The sequence below is a fragment of the Carettochelys insculpta genome, chromosome 29 (genome assembly GCF_033958435.1).
Source record: "Carettochelys insculpta isolate YL-2023 chromosome 29, ASM3395843v1, whole genome shotgun sequence".
Lineage (NCBI taxonomy): Eukaryota > Metazoa > Chordata > Testudines > Carettochelyidae > Carettochelys > Carettochelys insculpta.
In genome coordinates, this window is record NC_134165.1 from 15,505,925 (window position 1) to 15,521,966 (window position 16,042).

The following is a 16,042-nucleotide window of genomic DNA, read 5'->3' on the forward strand; positions in this document are numbered from 1 at the left end:
CCATCGCACAGCACAAACGCAGCTCCTGGCAGAGCCTGCGCAGGGCAAGATGCAGCACGTCCCCTTACGCCTCCATGGCTGGGGCAGCAGCTCCTGGGCACGCTAGGCCATTACCCAGCACACCTGGGCTGCCGTAGCATCCTGCCAGCCCAGCCAGGAATGGCCAGCCGGCTGTGGTTCCCTCCGCGGTGGGCCTGGGGCCTGCTCGCCAGGCTGGCAGCTTAAAGCCCGGGGCTCTGCAAGGCCCCATTTCTCCACGGCCCGTGCTGGGTGAGACGTTCGAGGAGAGGCTGGACTGGCTGCACACACCCCAGTGCCAGCACCGGCACTGGAGTGCCCAGCCGGAGCCGTGCCCCAGTCCAGCCACAGAGATCAGCCCAAATCACTTCCCCAGCCTGTGGCGTGGCAGGAGCTGCCTCTGCCTGGCTCCCTCTGGGAGCTAAGGGGAGGGTCCTGGGGGGAGCTCTTGGGGCAGCACTGGCAGGGCAGGGCTGGAGCTGGCTGCTGCAGCTGCTGCTGTGTCGCGCCGGGGGCCTGGCGGCACTCGGGGCCCCATCATGTCGTGAGCTGCCCAGACACGGAGGGAGATGCTGGCCTTGCTTCCACCCAGCCAGGAGCCTGAGCCCTGTGTCATGGGGGGTGGGAGCTGAGGCCCAGTGTAAGGAGCTCGTCTGCTCAGCATCAGACACAGGGCAGCAGCAGGGCCAAGAACTGAACCCGAGCGTCAGGAGCCCCAGGCTCATGCCCCCAGCGCTAGATCGTCCCCTCCCTGCCCCCCGTCTGCTGCTGCTCATGAGTGGGGGGGGGGCAAACTGTTTCCCCCAAAGCACTGGTCAGGTCGGGGAGCCTTGAACATGAGCTGTCCCTGTGGCAAGTCAGACCCTCCAGGCCGTGTTTGGAGCAGTGCCCAGCCCGTGCCAGCTGGGACCCTCATGCTGTGAGCTTCCCCCAGCAGTGCCCTAGGAAGCCCAGCAGCCACAAGCGGCCCAGCTCGAAAGGAAGGAATTTCTGATGATTTGCTGCCACCTACCGGTGTTGAGGGCTTGGTGCCCTTAAAGCTCAGCGTGACCCAGCAGCTCTGGTCTGTCACCACTGAGGGGCAGGGGGTGCAGCGCACGGGGGGCGGGGCAGGGGCATTTCAAAGCTGCTTCTGTGAGAACTATAGGACAGGAAGAGTGACTCATTCACAGAGAACCCAGGAGTCCTGGCTCACAGTTGACCCCTGCCAGCCTGTCCTCTGCCAGAGCTGGGGTAGAACACGGGCCTGGCTCCTAGCTGCTGTCTCTAACCGCTAGACCTCTCTCCCCTCCCAGAGCTGGGGTAGAACACGGGCCTGGCTCCTAGCTGCGGTCTCTAACCGCTAGACCTCTCTCCCCTTCCAGAGCTGGGGTAGAACCCACGTGTCCTGGGTCCCTGACCCCTCCCTGCTCTGGCCAGTAGTGCTCACTCCTTACCTAAGTTTAGCCACAGACGCCACCAGGCCAAACTCAGAGCCCCCCACCCCCAGGGCCCAGCCGCTCATGCCTCCAGCCTGGGGGTGACTGAGTCCCCAGGTGGCCATTTACCAGTTAACTGGCAGTTAATGAGCACCTGGGGTGGGGGCAGGAAGGCGCACACTGCCTGGGAGAAGGGAGCTCTAGCAAGCCGGCTTCCCCAGGCTGAGGTTAGGTGGGCAGAGCTGGGGGCTCGGCCCTGCTGCAGCTCCAGCAAGGCTGGTGGGTGAATGGTTGGCGCTGCTCTGGGTGGTGGGTCACCCTTGGCCAGTACAGAGAGCAGCTGGAGTGCAGGTACAGCAGGAAGGTGCCACGAGCTCCCTGGGGGAAACAGCCAGGAGGGGCACACCTAGGCAGAGGCGGTTCCTTTTGCGAGAACCCTGGGGAGGCCTGTCCCCAGCCGGGGCACTTGGCAGGGTGCCCAGGCTGGCAGGAGCTAGCACCTGTGCTGGAGAACAGGAGCAGCTGGCAGATCTCCACAGGCAGCCCGGCAGCTGGCGTCTGAGTCCAGGGTAGGCAGTGGCGCTGAGCTGCCCCAGGCCTGGAGAGAGGTGACTGTGACAACCCCACCAGGACCTGGCCTTCCTGCAAGGGCTTTTGTTAGCTGGCCTTCTCCTGGGCATGCAGGACATGCCCCAGACACACGCAAACCTGCTGGGACTTGTTTATGCCCTGGGTGGAGAGAAGTCAGTCGGGCTTCTGCCATTCCCCTCTTGCTGGCCATCCGGCCACTGGCATATGGGGCATTGTCAGGACTCAGCCCCACTGCACCGGGAGAAGGAGTGCATGAGTTCACAGCCTGCTGGCTGGGCCCACGGGTCCCAGCTGTGCTCAGCTGCAAGCCACTTTGCCACAACCCAAGCTGCAGGTGCTGGGAACTGGGGCTGTCGGGGAAACATTGTCTGGTGGGAGAACCTCGTGGGCCAAGGACGTGGCTTTTGTGGAGGTAGCGCAGCTGGACAACTCAGTGGGAACCCTCCTGCCATAAGTGCCAGGGACCCCACTGCTGGTAGGTGGGTCTGTGCCAGGGATGCAGGCAGGGCTGGGGGAGCAGCACCCTGCTGCTTTTGGTGGGGGGGTGGTTCTGGCCTGGTTTGGGGGGGAACAGTGGGATGCTGAACACTTTGCACCTTGAGGAGCAAGGACAGGAGAAAATGTGGACATGGTCCTGCCCCCACCCTGACCCATCTTCCTCCTGTGCTGTCACCGCCCAGTTATATGACTGATTTACATCTGCAGGACATCTGGCTCCTTTGGTGCCAAGGGGGTGATGGTGACTTACATCTGCCTTGTAGTTTTGGCCCTACATGCAGGTTTGGCAGAAGCCCCAAGAATCCCCCGCCCTGGCTGGAAGACGCTGCAGCACCCCCAGCCTGGCTCCCTTCCTGAGCGTGCTGGCCTGGGGGGCTTTGCAGCTGGGTGCTAATCTGGGTGGGGGTGTCTGTAGCCCGACCCCTCCAGCAGTGTGGGGGGCAGGGGGAGCCACGGCCAGGCCTAGCCAGCTGCATGCAGTCCGCACAGCTGAAGGCCCAGGCTGCCCCTGGCGTAGGTCCTGTGAGGTACACGGGGCTCCCCCCGCCCCCCAAGATGCTGACGAACCTGAGAGTTGTGCCCCGCCCTGCTCCTTCACAAACGGGGCCGCAGCCCCCTTCCAGAAACACTTGTGGGGGTGCGGTGGGTGACGTCCTCCGCCGCCCGTCTCCAAGAGAGCCCCCCAGCGCTCCACTTCCCCCACCCTGCCGCGCTCTGGCTGCCCCGCCGGCCCGAGGCCGGGGCGTGTTGACCCTGCACGTCAGTGCCGGAGGCGGAGGGAGGCAGCCGGGGCTCGCACGTGTCCCTGTGCCCGGCGGGGGCGGGGCGTGGGAAGGCAGCAGGCGGCTCTAGCCGCGGGTGGGGCGGAAAGAGGAGGCGCTAGCGACCCCCCGGACGCACAGACTCCTTCCCTGGCCCGGCGAGGACCATGCTGCGGCGCCGCCCGGCCGCCCCCCTCCTCCTCCTGCTGCTGCTGCTGCTGCTGCTGCTGCTGGGCTGCGGGGCGCGGGGGGAGAGCGGCGGGGACAGCCCCCCCCGCGCGCTGCAGCTGGAGACCCTGGTGAGGAGGCGCTGGGGGGGCTCCCGGGGGCGCTGGGGCGGCGGGCCCGAGCTGTGACCCCCTTGCTCGCCTTGCAGGTGGCGCCGCCCGAGGACTGCGCGGAGCGCTCGGCGCTGGGGGACTTGCTGCTCGTTCACTACACGGTGAGGGCCGGGGCAGGAACACGTCAGCGCGGGCGGCTGGGCCTGGGCCTGGGCCTGGGCCTGGGCGGAGCCGTGGGGGGCAGAGCCCCGTGCCGGGAGGGGCTGCAGCTGTGCCCCTGCCCAGGAGCGGCGGGGCCGCGGCCGCCCTGCCGCCCGGGAGGCCACGTGGACGGGAGGGCAGCTGGCGGGCTGGAGTCCCGCGTGGGGCTCGGGGGAGCGGCTGGGGCCACGTGGCTTCACTTTCCCCACGGCCGGGGGGCGGGGCGGGGCGGGGCCCTGCTGTGAGCGTGGGCCCCCCCACCCCTTTGGCGTGGGGGTGGGGCCGGGGCGCAGGGCGTGTGTCCCGCGCTGGGGTTACCCCGGCTGTGCGTGTCTCCCGCAGGGCAGCCTGCAGGACGGCCGGATCTTTGACACCTCGCTCTCGCGGGACCCCCTTCAGCTGGAGCTGGGCAAACGGCAGGTGGTTCCGGGTACGTTATCCTGGCGCACTGGGGCCTGGGCCGCGCCGGGTCTGCACGGCGCTGAGTTCGGGCTCTGCCTTCGCCAGCAGCTGCACCTGTGCCCTTGGCCAAGTCACTTCGCTTCTCTGGGCCTCCTAGCTGTGAGGGGCCGGGCCGGGCCTTGCTCAGCTCCCGCTCCGTGAGGCTTCTGCAGAGCAGGAGAGCCTGGGGCAGGATAGTTCCTCCACTTGGGCCTGCGCAGCGCCTGGCGTGACCGACCCCCCCCCCCCAGCAGCCACTCTGCCGGGGCCTGCGCAGCGCCTGGCGTGACCGACCCCCGCCCCCGCCGGGGCCTGCGCAGCGCCTGGCGTGACCGACCCCCGCCCCCGCCGGGGGCCTGCGCAGCGCCTGGTGTGACCGACCCCCCTCCCCCGGCCGCTCTGCCAGGGCCTGCGCAGCGCCTGGGGTGACTGACTCCCCCCCACCAGCCACTCTGCCGGGGCCTGCGCAGCGCCTGGGATGACCAAACCCCCCACCAGCTGCTCTGCCGGGGCCTGTGCAGCGCCTGGTGTGACTGACCCCCCCCCCCCCCCCGCCGCTGTGCCAGGGCCTGTGCAGCGCCTGGCGTGAGCGATGGGGCTTCTAGGTCTATTAAGTGCAGTGAAATGCACAGGAGTCTCTTGGGGCTTCTCTGTTGGCCTCTGCTGGAAGGGCCAGATCCCCTGCACTGACATGACCCCGCTGTCCCTGGAACCTACTGACGCTCCCCCGGCTTGTGCTTGTCCTCTCAGCAGCCGTGCAGCGAGCAGCTCTTAAGGGGCCACACGTCCTAGCTGTGGTATTTGTGAGACAGGCTCTCCCTGCCGGAAGAGGGGCACAACTAGGGGCAGTATCAGGCATCCCTTGGCTTGGCCCAGGCTCTGATTCGAGAGGTTCTCTCTCTCCTAAGTTGGCTGAATGATCACAGTCCCCTGACTCCCGTTTCCCTGGCCCTGCTAGCACTCCGCAGGGCTGGGAGCTCGGACAGGAGGTCGCCTCACACCGGGGTGGGCAGATGAGCGATCTCAAAGCGGCTCCATCAGCCAGGAGGGTGGGAAAGCTTTCCGAGAATCCCCCTGATCTCTCTCTCATTCTGTGGTTTTTCCTCCTCCCAGGCCTGGAGCAAAGCTTGCTAGACATGTGTGTTGGGTAAGTGACACCCTGGCTTGCTAGCAAGAGCAGTGGTGTGGCTGGGGAAAGAAATCCTGGCTCAGTCGCTCTTAGCCAAAGCACTGGACAAGAGGGGGATCCCCAGCAACTCCCCCCATTCCCAGCATGGGATTCCATACGGGGCGAGTGCAACATAGGTCAGCAGAGCAGGTGGGGGCAGGAGACACAAACACAGGTAAGACAGGTCAGTGTCCAGGTAGGCCTTTGAGGGCAGCTCTTTGCTGTGCCTGCATTGGCCCTCCAGGGAGCTGGGCCTGGGTCCTGCTGTGTGCTCATCTCCAGGGACAGGATGGGGCTCTCTGGTGCCCTCTGGCCTGGGCTGCACACTGGGGGCAGGGTACATACTGGGATTTAACCACGGGCCTGCTAGCACTTGGAGCTGAGCACACAGCTCTGCTTAGACGACCCAGGGCTGGATGTAAAACCGCACAGAAAGAAGCTGCTCTCAGCCACTGAGCCAGTGCCCCAACCACCTGCTGCTGGATATACTGCATCGGAGAGGAGGCCTTCTGGGTATTTAACACCTCCAGGCCCCTCTCCTGGGGTGCAGGCTGTACCCCAGCATCCTGCTCACAGCTCAGCCCAGCCAGTTACCTTCTGCTCACAGACAACTTCAGTTTGATGTGGCATTAGGCAGTTGGTGTCCTGACCTGCGATGGAGTTGTAGTGGCTGCCAAAGAGGTGCTGCGCTCTGCCTGAGCACTGGTCGCATCTCTCTGGTAGATGGGGTGCTTGGGGCAGGGGACGCTGTGTGTGAATGGCAGGGCCGAGGGTTGGGCCCGCACTTATGTGCCTCTCTCTGCCTGTCAGGGAGAAGCGGAGGGTGACCATCCCACCTCACCTGGCTTACGGCAAGCGAGGGTTCCCGCCAGCTGTCCCAGGTAACCACATTGGCCAGACGTGGGAATGCTCCTGGAGGGGCCTGAGTTGCAGAGTCGAGCCCTCAGGTCCCCGCCCCAGGGCCGAGGGCACCAGGCTGCTGCCAGGCATGTCCCTCTCTCTGGTGACTTAAGTGCCAGACTGCCCCGGGGCTGGACTCTGTGCCCTCCCCAGACAGCCAAGGAGGGCGAGAGCTTGGGCTCTATAGCACTGTCAGTCCTTGGCGTGCCTGGGCCACTCTGGCAGGGCAGCGCTGGCTGGTGAGCCACGTCTCCTGTGCCACAGACTCTCCTGCCTCTGCCACGTGTGCAGGGCAGCTGAACTCACCGTGCCCCCTCTCTCCCCAGCCGATGCCGTGCTGCAGTTCGACGTGGAACTGGTTGGCCTCTCCCGGGCCAGCTACTGGCAGAAGCTAGCGAATGACGTGCTGCCCCTGCTCTGCATCGGGCTGGTCCCGTGTCTGTTAGGCCTGATTGGCTACTACCTCTACCGCAAGGCCAGCAGCCCCCGGGAGGCCAAGAAGCGGCTCAAGGAGGAGAAGAGAAACAAGGCCAAAAAGAAATAAACCTCCCCTCCAGCATCAGCACGTGCTCTGTGGCTGCTTGTGTGGGGAGTCTTTTGCTTCCCTCCTGAGGAGGGGCGGGAGCAGCAGGTCGAGGCTGAGGCAAAGACGGCTCCCAGGGCTTACACAGGGTAGGACAGTGAAGGCATCTCGCCCACTAACCACCTGCCTGCTGCTTCCCAGGACCAGGTAGTGCCCGGCCTCTGCTCCCCTGGGGCAGCACCTGGCCTGCAGAGCTGCAACTGGGTTACCAGCCTGCCTTGGCCATGCTGGGGTAGAGCCACGTGCCGGGACAGCTCTTGAATCCCCTACATGCAGGGCCTCTGCCTGCCCAGGGCAGCTCCTCGTTACCCCATGTGGGTCCCCCAGGCCTGGAATCGGGCCTGCCTGACTGGTGAGAGAATTGATCCCTGCCCCTGCGCAGCAGCTGGCACAAGGGAGACAGCGACAGGTGCTTGTGTTGGTGGAAGGAGCTGGAGTCTATTCCCAGAGCCAGGCCTGTGTCAGCATCCCATGGCCGGGGGCTCAGCTGTGCCCCCACGGAGCAGAAGAGCTGGCCCTGCTCCGGCTAGAGCCAGGTACTCCAGGGGTCAGATTCACCCTGGTGTACAGCAGGAGCTGCCTTAGGCCTCACACCCATCAGCAACTGTGACAGTTCAGCCCTTTAATGGCAGCTTCCTACAAGCAAGGCCTTTCCCGGGCAGGTGTAATGGCAGAGCCAGGGAAGCGCTTGCCACATCGACACCAGTCGCCTGCCGCAGCTTGCAAAGCGCACTTCCCAGCACGCCCCAGGTGAGGCCAGCTCACAGAACGTGTGGCACCTCGTGGGCAGCTTCGATGACAGTGGGAAGGGGCCGTTTGCCGGCGGCTTTGCCAGCAGGCCCAGGCACACAGGGCTTGCGGTGGAGGATTAGCAGGGGGTTCAGCTGGCTGAGCACCTCATCGCTCACCGAGATCCCATCCAGGTACTGCTTGAGCAGCAGACGCAGCTTCTGGTTCTCCTGGCACAGCACTGCCTTCTCCCGCTCCAGAGACAGCTGCTCCAACCTCACCTTGTTGTACCTCTGCCAGAAGTGCTCCAGGCCCAGGTAGTCCTGCATCAGCTGCACTTGCGGAGGACAGAGGGGAGCTGAGTGGAGCACACAGACTGCACCCTGCCTTGTTCTGCTTGTCCGCCCAGTTAACGATCACCTGGCTTAGCAACCCCCCTGCTAGCCTGCTGTCCAGGCACCCCTGCCTTCCTCCCTCACCAGGGAACTGGGGCCCACCCTCCTCCCAGTGCCCTGATGGGAAGAGAGCCAGGAGTAGGCCAAACACTTTCACCTCTTACCTGGGCCACCTGCTCCCCAGGCTTCTCCAGGAGGACTTGCTCCACTTCCTCCTGCTCCTCCCTGCTCAGTGAGGAGGCGTAGAATGGCAGTACCTTCTCCTCCTCTGTCTCCAGCTTCCGACACATCTCAGCCAGCCTCAGGATGAGCTCTGCCTGCGTGGTTGGAGACAGCTCTGTAGAGAGTGGCTGTGTTCTCCAGACTCCAGGTGGAACCGTTTTCCCTGGGGAGTCCTGGCTTGTGTTGACAAGGCTGGGAGGGCATGCGCAGCAGGAGAAATGTCTCCTTAGGGCCAGGAAGGGACAGAGGGTTTGGGGTAAGTGAGGCTCCCACCAGCCAGGCCACATGGCAGCCACGGACTTGTTTCTTCTGTGTGTACCACAGAGGAGCAGCTGTGAGCTGTGTTTGGCCAGGGCAGGGGAGAGCCAGGCCCCTGTGGGCAGGGCAGAGGCCTCTCCTGCAGGGTGTGGGGAGCTCTGGCCATTACCTTCTCTGTGGTGCCCCTTAGTGTCTTCAGGGCAGTGCTGCTCTCCAGGGTGAGCGTGGCCAGGTTGCTCCTGGCCTTGGCCCTGGCCTGGTTCAGCTGGCTCTTGAGCTTCTGCAGCTGCTTGAGCACAACCTCCTTCTCCTCACGCACGCGCCGGTTCTGCTCCTCAGCCTCCCACATGTGCGCCGCAATCTTGCCCTTCAAGATGCTGATGGAGTCCTGGCAGGGGAGAGGAGTGAGGAGGTCAGCACACCAGGAGCCCCGCAAGAGAGCCCAGGCTGGGGCAGCCTCACTGACCTGAATTCTCTGCAGCTTTTTCATCTGCATCTCAATCTCCTTGGAGCTTCTCTCATCCTTCAGCTTCAGGGCCTCAAACGCGATCTTCCGGTCCTCCGTCGCCTCGGTGTAGCTCTTCAGTGCCTGCTGGAACCGCTTCCACAGCTCCTCCACTGTGCCCTCCAGCTGCACACGCAGATAGTGCTTCTCCTCCAGGTTCTGGGGGAAGCCACGTGTTAGCCCCTCTCCCCGCCAGTTCCCCAGGCAGCCGTGCCTGCAGAGACCACACCAAACAACTGACCAGGGCAGGAACCCAGATCCCAGGAAGGGAGCTCCCACTCCCCAATCCCACTGGGACAGGGCAGCAGACCCTGACACCCAGCAGGGGTGAGGATTTCGTGGTGGAAGTGGACTCTTGCCCATACCCCCTTCCTTGGCAGGTCCTGCACACACTGGCATGTGAGGAAGAGGGGCTGCTAACTGGTGTCACCCACCCCCTCCCTTGTCCCAGCTGGCATGGAGCGGCCTCAGCCCAGACCTTGTTCTTGACATCGTCCCTGGTGCTCTGGAAGTCCAGCCTGGCCTCGTACTCGCTCTCACTGAAGTTCTGTTCCAGGGCCAGCAGCACGTCCTGCAGGTACTGGGTCTCCTTCTCATGATGCTCGATGATCATCCTCCTGGGGAAGCCACAGGTGAGCTCAGGTCTGAGCCAGCACAGCACCTGGTGCGGAAGAGGAGCTGGTGGCTCCCCAGCGAGCTCCGGGGAGTTGCTACACTGTGAGGCTCTACAGGAGCTCTGCAACCAGGGATGAGGGCTCACAGCCCTGGGGCCTCATCCAGCTGCTTTCCCATCCTTGTGTTCATCAGCTGCCTGCCTGCGTCTGTCCCTGCCGCCCCTACCTTTCTGTTTCAAACTCCTCCTTCAGGGCCTCCAGCTCAGTGTTGTAATCCTCCTCCAGGTACTTCAGGCGGCAGTGCTGCAGCTGCAGCAACTGGTCAGTGTTGTGGAGATGGCTACACAAGGCGTGGGTGTACTGCGCCTCTGCTTCGGCGAGGTCCCTGGCCAGTGACTGAACGGAAGACAGAACAGTCAGGTCCTGCAGCGCCTGCCCCAGAGCCTCCCAGTGGTGTTACCCCAGCAAGCTCAATGGCAGCAAGAGCTACCAGACACAGGAGACCCTGTGACTCAGTCACTTGGTTTGAGGGCGTTCGCAGTTCCTCCCCTTAGGGGAATTGCTAGCAACACTTCTGGCCCCACTTATGAGCCATAGAACAGCACACCTCTTGCAGTTCACCCACTCAGGACTGCCCCCCGCTTACCCGGATAACACTGTCCTTGCAGTCCACTACCCGCTCAAAGGTCTGGCTCAGGATCTCAATATCCTTGCGCAGTTCCCTGGCCTTGACTTCCCGCAGCACCGTGCGCCACTGTAGGTTGATTTTATGCATGTTGAGGGTGCTGTTGTGCTCCTCCTTGGCCAGCTTGTCCTGTGGGGTGAGTCACAAGGTTACACTGGCTGGCTGGGAGCAAATCCCAATAACCTAATGGGATGTAACTGGCTAGAGCAGAGCGTATGCCCCAAAGCACTGTACTGGCTCCAGAGACTCAGCTGTCTCCCAGCTCAGCAGTGTAAGACAGCACTGATAGGGATGGTGGTTCAGCCTTAAGTGAGAGAACGGTGCATGAGATGCAGTCTGGGCAGGGAACCTGGCTCATGTGGGACAACAAGGCACCAGAACGACACCTCCCTTGGGTACAGAGTGTTTCAGAAGCAAAATTGTAGGGTTTAGATTGGGGATAGGCAACCTACGCTAGTGAGTGGGTCGTATGACCAGACCTCTGTCTCTGGGCCAGAAGGCTGTTGTAACCAAAATGGACTCCTGGGCTAGGGTAGTTTTGCTCACTGCGCTTGCTTACCTACAGCTTGTGGGGTGTGCTGACTGGATGCCAAGGGAGAGCCTGGCTCTTGTAGTCAATGTTGGGTTCAGGCAGCACACCCCCCCCTTCACGCCCCCGTGCTTCCCATGTGTGGCACTTGAGCAATACTGGAAGCAAAAGAAACTGGCAACAGGTGGAAACCAGCAGAATCTGGCAACCCTGCATGGGGGCAATGGTAAAATGTCTGCCGGGCTGTGCATGGTCCCCAGAAGGGCTGCAGGTTGACGGCCCCATGTTTATATCTTTCGATGAAAATGTGACACTCCTCCCCCCCCACCATCGCTGTCCTGCCCAGCTCCTGTTTCCAGCACCCGGGGGTGATCTGCAGATGGTGCTAAACCGGGATGAGCAGCTGGCCCCTGCCCTGCCCCCGGGCCTCGCCTTCAGGAACTGGGTGAGCACGTCCCGCTTCCTCTTGCTCAGCTCCTCCGCCGCCAGCGCCTTCTGCTGCAGCAGCAGCAGCTGCTCCTCCTCGCTCACAGCGGTCGCCTGGCCCCCCTTGCGCCCCTTCCTCGGCATGGCTGCTGGGGGGAGGGGGCTGGTGAGATGCTGCCGCCCGGGGCGCGCGCCCCCACCCTGCACGGGATCCTTGGTCGCTGCCGCCCCCCACTGTGCCCCCCACAGGGCCCCTCCCCCGAGGCTCCCTGCCCCCCACAGGGCCCCGCCCCCCACAGGGCCCCTCCCCCCGGGCTGCCCCCCCCCCATAGGGCCACTCCGCCCACAGGGCCCCTCCCCACAGGCAGGCCCCCCCGCCCCCTCCTCGCCGGTACCTCCCGCTCCTCCCCCCGCGCAGCCAGTCGCGTCCGCCGGTCTCCCAGCAACGGCCCCTTCCGTCGCGCGGCGGGCCCAGAGGCCGGGCGCCAACGAGCGGCCGCTCTGGGAAAGAGGGAGGAGCCGGTTGGGAGTGAGCGACCCCTGGGGCTGGAGGACCCGCCGCCCACGGCGACTGCAGGCAGGTAGGGAAAGGTGAGTGGTCATGGGGGTAGGGGGCTGGGGGGCGGGGTTGGGGCAGAGGGAGGGGTTATGGGGGTGGGGGGCTGGGGGCGGGGCTAGGGGGCAGAGGGAGGAGTTATGAGGGTAGGGGGCTGGGGCTGGGGACGGGGCTGGGGGCAGAAGGAGGGGTTAGGAAGGTAGGGAGTTGTGGGGGCGGGATGGGAAGGAGGGAGAGGTTATGGGGGTGGGGGGCTGGGGGCTGGGGGCGGGGCTAGGGGGCAGAGGGAGGAGTTATGAGGGTAGGGGGCTGGGGCTGGGGACGGGGCTGGGGGCAGAAGGAGGGGTTATGAGGGTAGGGGGCTGGGGCTGGGGACGGGGCTGGGGGCAGAAGGAGGGGTTAGGAAGGTAGGGAGTTGGAGGGCGGGGCTAGGGGGCAGAGGGAGGGGTTATGAGGGTAGGGGGCTGGGGCTGGGGACGGGGCTGGGGGCAGAAGGAGGGGTTAGGAAGGTAGGGAGTTGGAGGGCGGGGCTAGGGGGCAGAGGGAGGGGTTATGAGGGTAGGGGGCTGGGGCTGGGGACGGGGCTGGGGGCAGAAGGAGGGGTTAGGAAGGTAGGGAGTTGTGGGGGCGGGATGGGAAGGAGGGAGAGGTTATGGAGGTGGGGGCTGGGTGGCGGGGCTAGGGGGAAGAGGGAGGGGTTAGGAGGGTAGGGAGGTGGGGGGCACGGGATGGGGCAGAGGGAAGACCCGAGAAGCAGAAGGAAACACCTCCCTGATCCCTCCCACATGCAGCCTGGCCTGCTGCCTCCAGGCCCCTCTCCCATCTGCGGGTGTCCCTGTGCCCACCACCCCACCCTCTCCCTAGCACATATTGTCCTGTGTCCCCCGCACCTGCCTCTCTCTTGGGATGCTGCCAGTCTCATCCCCTTTATGAGTGGAGCCTGTTTCCATGGGACACTGGGAGCCCTGGTACCCAGGCCTGGATGTCAGCACCAGCTGCTCCTGGACCCAGCCCAGTGCCAAGTCCTGCACAGCATGGCTCTGCATCCTGGGCACTGCCAGCCTGGCCATGGGCATTGAGGCCCAGGATCCAAATATGTCCATGGTGGCCAGTTCCACCAGGACAGGAGCCTTGGCCAACATGTCAGGGCAGGCAGCCTGGAGCCCTGGGCTCTATGCCTGCATTGGAAGGGAGCGTCGTCTGGTGCTTGGTGCAGAGGGTTGAGTGCCCTGCTCTGGGAAGGGAGCTGTGTCTCGTGGTTCGAGTGTGGCAGGGAGCCACTCAAGGCTCTGCTGTTGACTCAGGATGAGACTGGGGGAGCTGCACATCTCCCCTGTGCTGCCAGGCAGCAGAGAAGTGCCGCATGACACGGCTGGGTCTTAGGTGAAGGGACGGCTTGGTCACTAGAGAGCCCAAGAAGCAGCGCTCAGCAGCCTCTCCGCATGGCAAACCAGGATGCATGGTCCAGCTGGCGTAGGAGATGGTACAGCAAAGCAGGGCATGCTGTCCCGTGGCTGAGGAGCTGCTGTGAAACATGCCCCAAGCCCCAGGCTACTCCAGCGCTGGTGTGGCCTAGCAGGAGGCGCTGGGTGACTTTATCACCTGATGCGCTCGGTCGGGGGTGGCACCAGGCAGCCCCTGCCTGGCCAACGACCCGTTTTGGGTACTGTTGGCCACGTGTGGTGTGGATGGGTTCCACAGGTCCCCCCCCATGGTGGTTTTCCTGGCGGTGTTCCAGAGGGGGACGCGTGTGAAGCCAGGCAAGGGAAGTGAGAGTCTGGTTGCACACTGCATTGACTGAGAGTCGTGCGCCCCTGCAGGCAGTGACAGAGCCGCTCTGGTTCAGCCGGCCACCCCCAACTCTAGGTATGCCGCCGCGTTACCAAAACTACCCCAGTCCGGAAGACAGCCGTAGGGCGTTACGCTGACCTGCGGCCCCTGGAGCTGCTGGAGGGCCACTCGCGCGGTCCCGGCACTAGCCCATCACTGCACTAGGTGCAGGCCCTGATGTGGTCCATACGGCAGTTCCAGCGTCTAGGCCAGGACCCTAGTGGCCTGGGAGTTGGGCAGACCCATTCTGAAAAAAGCAGCCAACTTGCCAGCCCCTGAGGGAGCCGCTCTCCCAGCTGCCAGCTAGGAATTTGCATGGGTGAGTAGCTGCAGCGCTGTTTGCTGGAGAGTCCCTGGCAGATCCCTGGCATCTCCTCCGCTCCTCTAGTGCTGTGGGAAAGTCCCAGGCTCCTTTCCCAGCAGCCAGGTTCCCTGGCTCATTTGCATACTTGGCTTAATCTAATTCTTGATCCCTCTGTCCCGCCCCCGCCCCTCTACTTTCTGGTTTGCTCACCTTGATCATTTTTTTTCTGATTTGTCCACCTTGATTCCTGTTTTTGGTTCTCTGGGCCTTAAATATTGAGTCTGTTCTGGTCTGGCTCTGGTCTGAAGAAGTGGGTCTGTCCCACGAAAGCTCATCACCTAATACATTTTGTTTGTCTTTAAAGTGCTATTGGACTACTTTTTTGTTTTGATAGTATATAGACCAGCACAGCTCCCTCTCGGTTACTGGAAGGGAAAGTGTTCCTTCATCCAGCCTGCCCCAAAATATCACGAGAGCAGCCAGCCACGTGCTTGTGTCCCCTAAAGGGCCTGGAGACATGGCCTCGCCCCAGCTTCAGGGCTGGTTCCCTGGCTTCCTTTCATTTGCATCAGCCCCAAGTGCCTGCCCCAATCAGCCTTTCTGAGGGGCTTGTAATCTCTTCACCAGTGTCATTCAGCCACCATCTGATGGGAAACCTGAGGCATAGAGATGGCTGCAAAGTGACTGACCTGCAGTCACTGTCTTCCAGGAGTCCTGACTCTAGTCCTCCGCTCTAACCACCTGACAGGACTCTCCTCCCATTGCTGGGACTGGAATCCAGGAGCTCTGCTGCTTCCTTCCCTGCTTTAACCCATGACCCCTCCCACAGCTGGGGAGAGAACCAGAATTCCTGAGGTCTCACTCCCCAGCAGACTGCGAGGCCCCGCTCTCCTACCCAAGCTGGAAGGAGAACCCTGGGGTCCTGGCTCAGCTTCCCCGCCCCAGCCGCTGGGCTCCTCTCATGGTGCCATGGGCATGTGTTTGTGGCGGGGGCAGGTTTCTGTGCAGGTGGTGACTAAACAGGCAGTCGATCCCGAGGGGTGGGTGCTTGTTTGCAGAGCAGCATCCGCTCTGACCTGGCTGGCGCTGGAGGCGAGGCTGGAGCAGGACGGGCAGAGCACTGAGTAATGGTTTGGAGCAGCACCCGTGGGGAAAGCCCTCATCCCTGCCCCAGGCTTCCCCGGACATCCAGGCCTCCCTGCTGTGTGGAGATGGCTGAGGCTGGCACAGAGGCCATGGGACACAGGCATCATGGGGCTGGCTCCTGTGCCTTGTGGGCACCCAACGAAGAGAGGCTTTCTCTGTTGCCTCCAGCCCTGGATACTGCAGAGACAGAGGGTGGGTCCCAGCTGACCCCTCTCAGTGCCCCATCGGTGCCGCTGCCCTGGTGTGAGTCTGCCGAGCTAGCCCTGGGGGCTGCATAATGCCCCACCAGGCTGGCATGGAGGGTCACGCAACAGGCCGAAGGAAATACTGCCACATGGCGCAGGAGCAGCCAGGCACAGAGCTGGCTTTGCAGCCGTGGCCAACACAAGGGCTGCTCCATGGCAGAGGGAAGCTATTGGGAGGTGGGGGGACATGGAGTAAGCTGGGAGCTGCTGCAGCTCAAAGGGAGGTTGGGCCCAGGGATCCAGTGCCCATCTCACAGTTAGAGTTTCATGGAGCCCCTTCCCCAAGGGGAAATTCCAATGCAGGAGGTGCTCCCGTGCCAGCCCTAGCAAGAGTCTGCATGCGGAGGAGTGGGGGGCATGCTGAGGGCAGGGAGTGTTCCCTGGCGTTCTCCTGCCCCCACCTCTTCCCTGGCTAGGGGGCTGGGGCGCCTGCTGAGGCTGAAGAGCTGATGGGGATTCCTAACAGTGCCCAAGGGGGTCCAGGCTCTGAGTGGAGTGGGCCTGCCCCTGGCTGCCCCAGTGCCCACGTGGATGGACAGTTGCCTGATGCAATCTCCATGTTAAACGTGAGCCAAGTTGGGGCATTTCTAACAGCCCAGCCAGCTGGGCAGACGGGCCTCCCTAGCCCAGGACACAGCACTGGAACCTGCAGTGAACTGATCGGCTGTCCACCACGCTGCTGCTTGCTCTGTCCTGGCACTGATAAAACAGCCCCTCAGGGCAGTTACACTGGGGTAA

At 63.6% G+C, this 16,042-nt stretch overlaps 2 protein-coding genes across 2 annotated transcripts; one reads left to right on the top strand and one right to left on the bottom strand.

The window, feature by feature from the left end:
- Positions 1-3,346: 3,346 nt before the first annotated feature.
- Positions 3,347-6,839, top strand: FKBP11 (FKBP prolyl isomerase 11). The gene is made up of 6 exons (XM_074979837.1): positions 3,347-3,585; positions 3,663-3,728; positions 4,111-4,198; positions 5,323-5,356; positions 6,188-6,258; positions 6,604-6,839. The coding sequence occupies exons 1-6, from the start codon at positions 3,454-3,456 to the stop codon at positions 6,819-6,821; spliced, it is 609 nt and encodes a 202-aa protein (XP_074835938.1). The 5' UTR covers positions 3,347-3,453; the 3' UTR covers positions 6,822-6,839.
- Positions 6,840-7,467: 628 nt separating this feature from the next.
- On the bottom strand, positions 7,468-11,679 carry DRC2 (dynein regulatory complex subunit 2). Its single transcript, XM_074979958.1, has 9 exons — positions 11,619-11,679; positions 11,230-11,372; positions 10,230-10,397; positions 9,810-9,979; positions 9,448-9,586; positions 8,931-9,128; positions 8,634-8,852; positions 8,149-8,301; positions 7,468-7,921 (listed from the first exon to the last, which is right to left on the bottom strand). Exons 2-9 carry the CDS (start codon positions 11,365-11,367, stop codon positions 7,622-7,624), a joined length of 1,485 nt encoding a protein of 494 aa, XP_074836059.1. The 5' UTR covers positions 11,368-11,372; positions 11,619-11,679; the 3' UTR covers positions 7,468-7,621.
- Between the last annotated feature and the right edge of the window lie 4,363 nt (positions 11,680-16,042).

Bases quoted from the DNA above. Each gene is read 5' to 3' on its own strand.
- DRC2 (XM_074979958.1), bottom strand. From the start codon at position 11,367: ATGCCGAGGAAGGGGCGCAAGGGGGGCCAGGCGACCGCTGTGAGCGAG. The intron at 10,398-11,229 runs GCGAGGCCCGGG...CTCACCCCACAG, and splicing joins TGCTCACCCAGTTCCTGAAG to GACAAGCTGGCCAAGGAGGA. The intron at 8,853-8,930 runs GTCAGTGAGGCT...CTCCCCTGCCAG, and splicing joins AAAAGCTGCAGAGAATTCAG to GACTCCATCAGCATCTTGAA.
- FKBP11 (XM_074979837.1), top strand. From the start codon at position 3,454: ATGCTGCGGCGCCGCCCGGCCGCCCCCCTCCTCCTCCTGCTGCTGCTG. The intron at 3,586-3,662 runs GTGAGGAGGCGC...CTCGCCTTGCAG, and splicing joins CGCTGCAGCTGGAGACCCTG to GTGGCGCCGCCCGAGGACTG. The intron at 4,199-5,322 runs GTACGTTATCCT...TCCTCCTCCCAG, and splicing joins CAAACGGCAGGTGGTTCCGG to GCCTGGAGCAAAGCTTGCTA.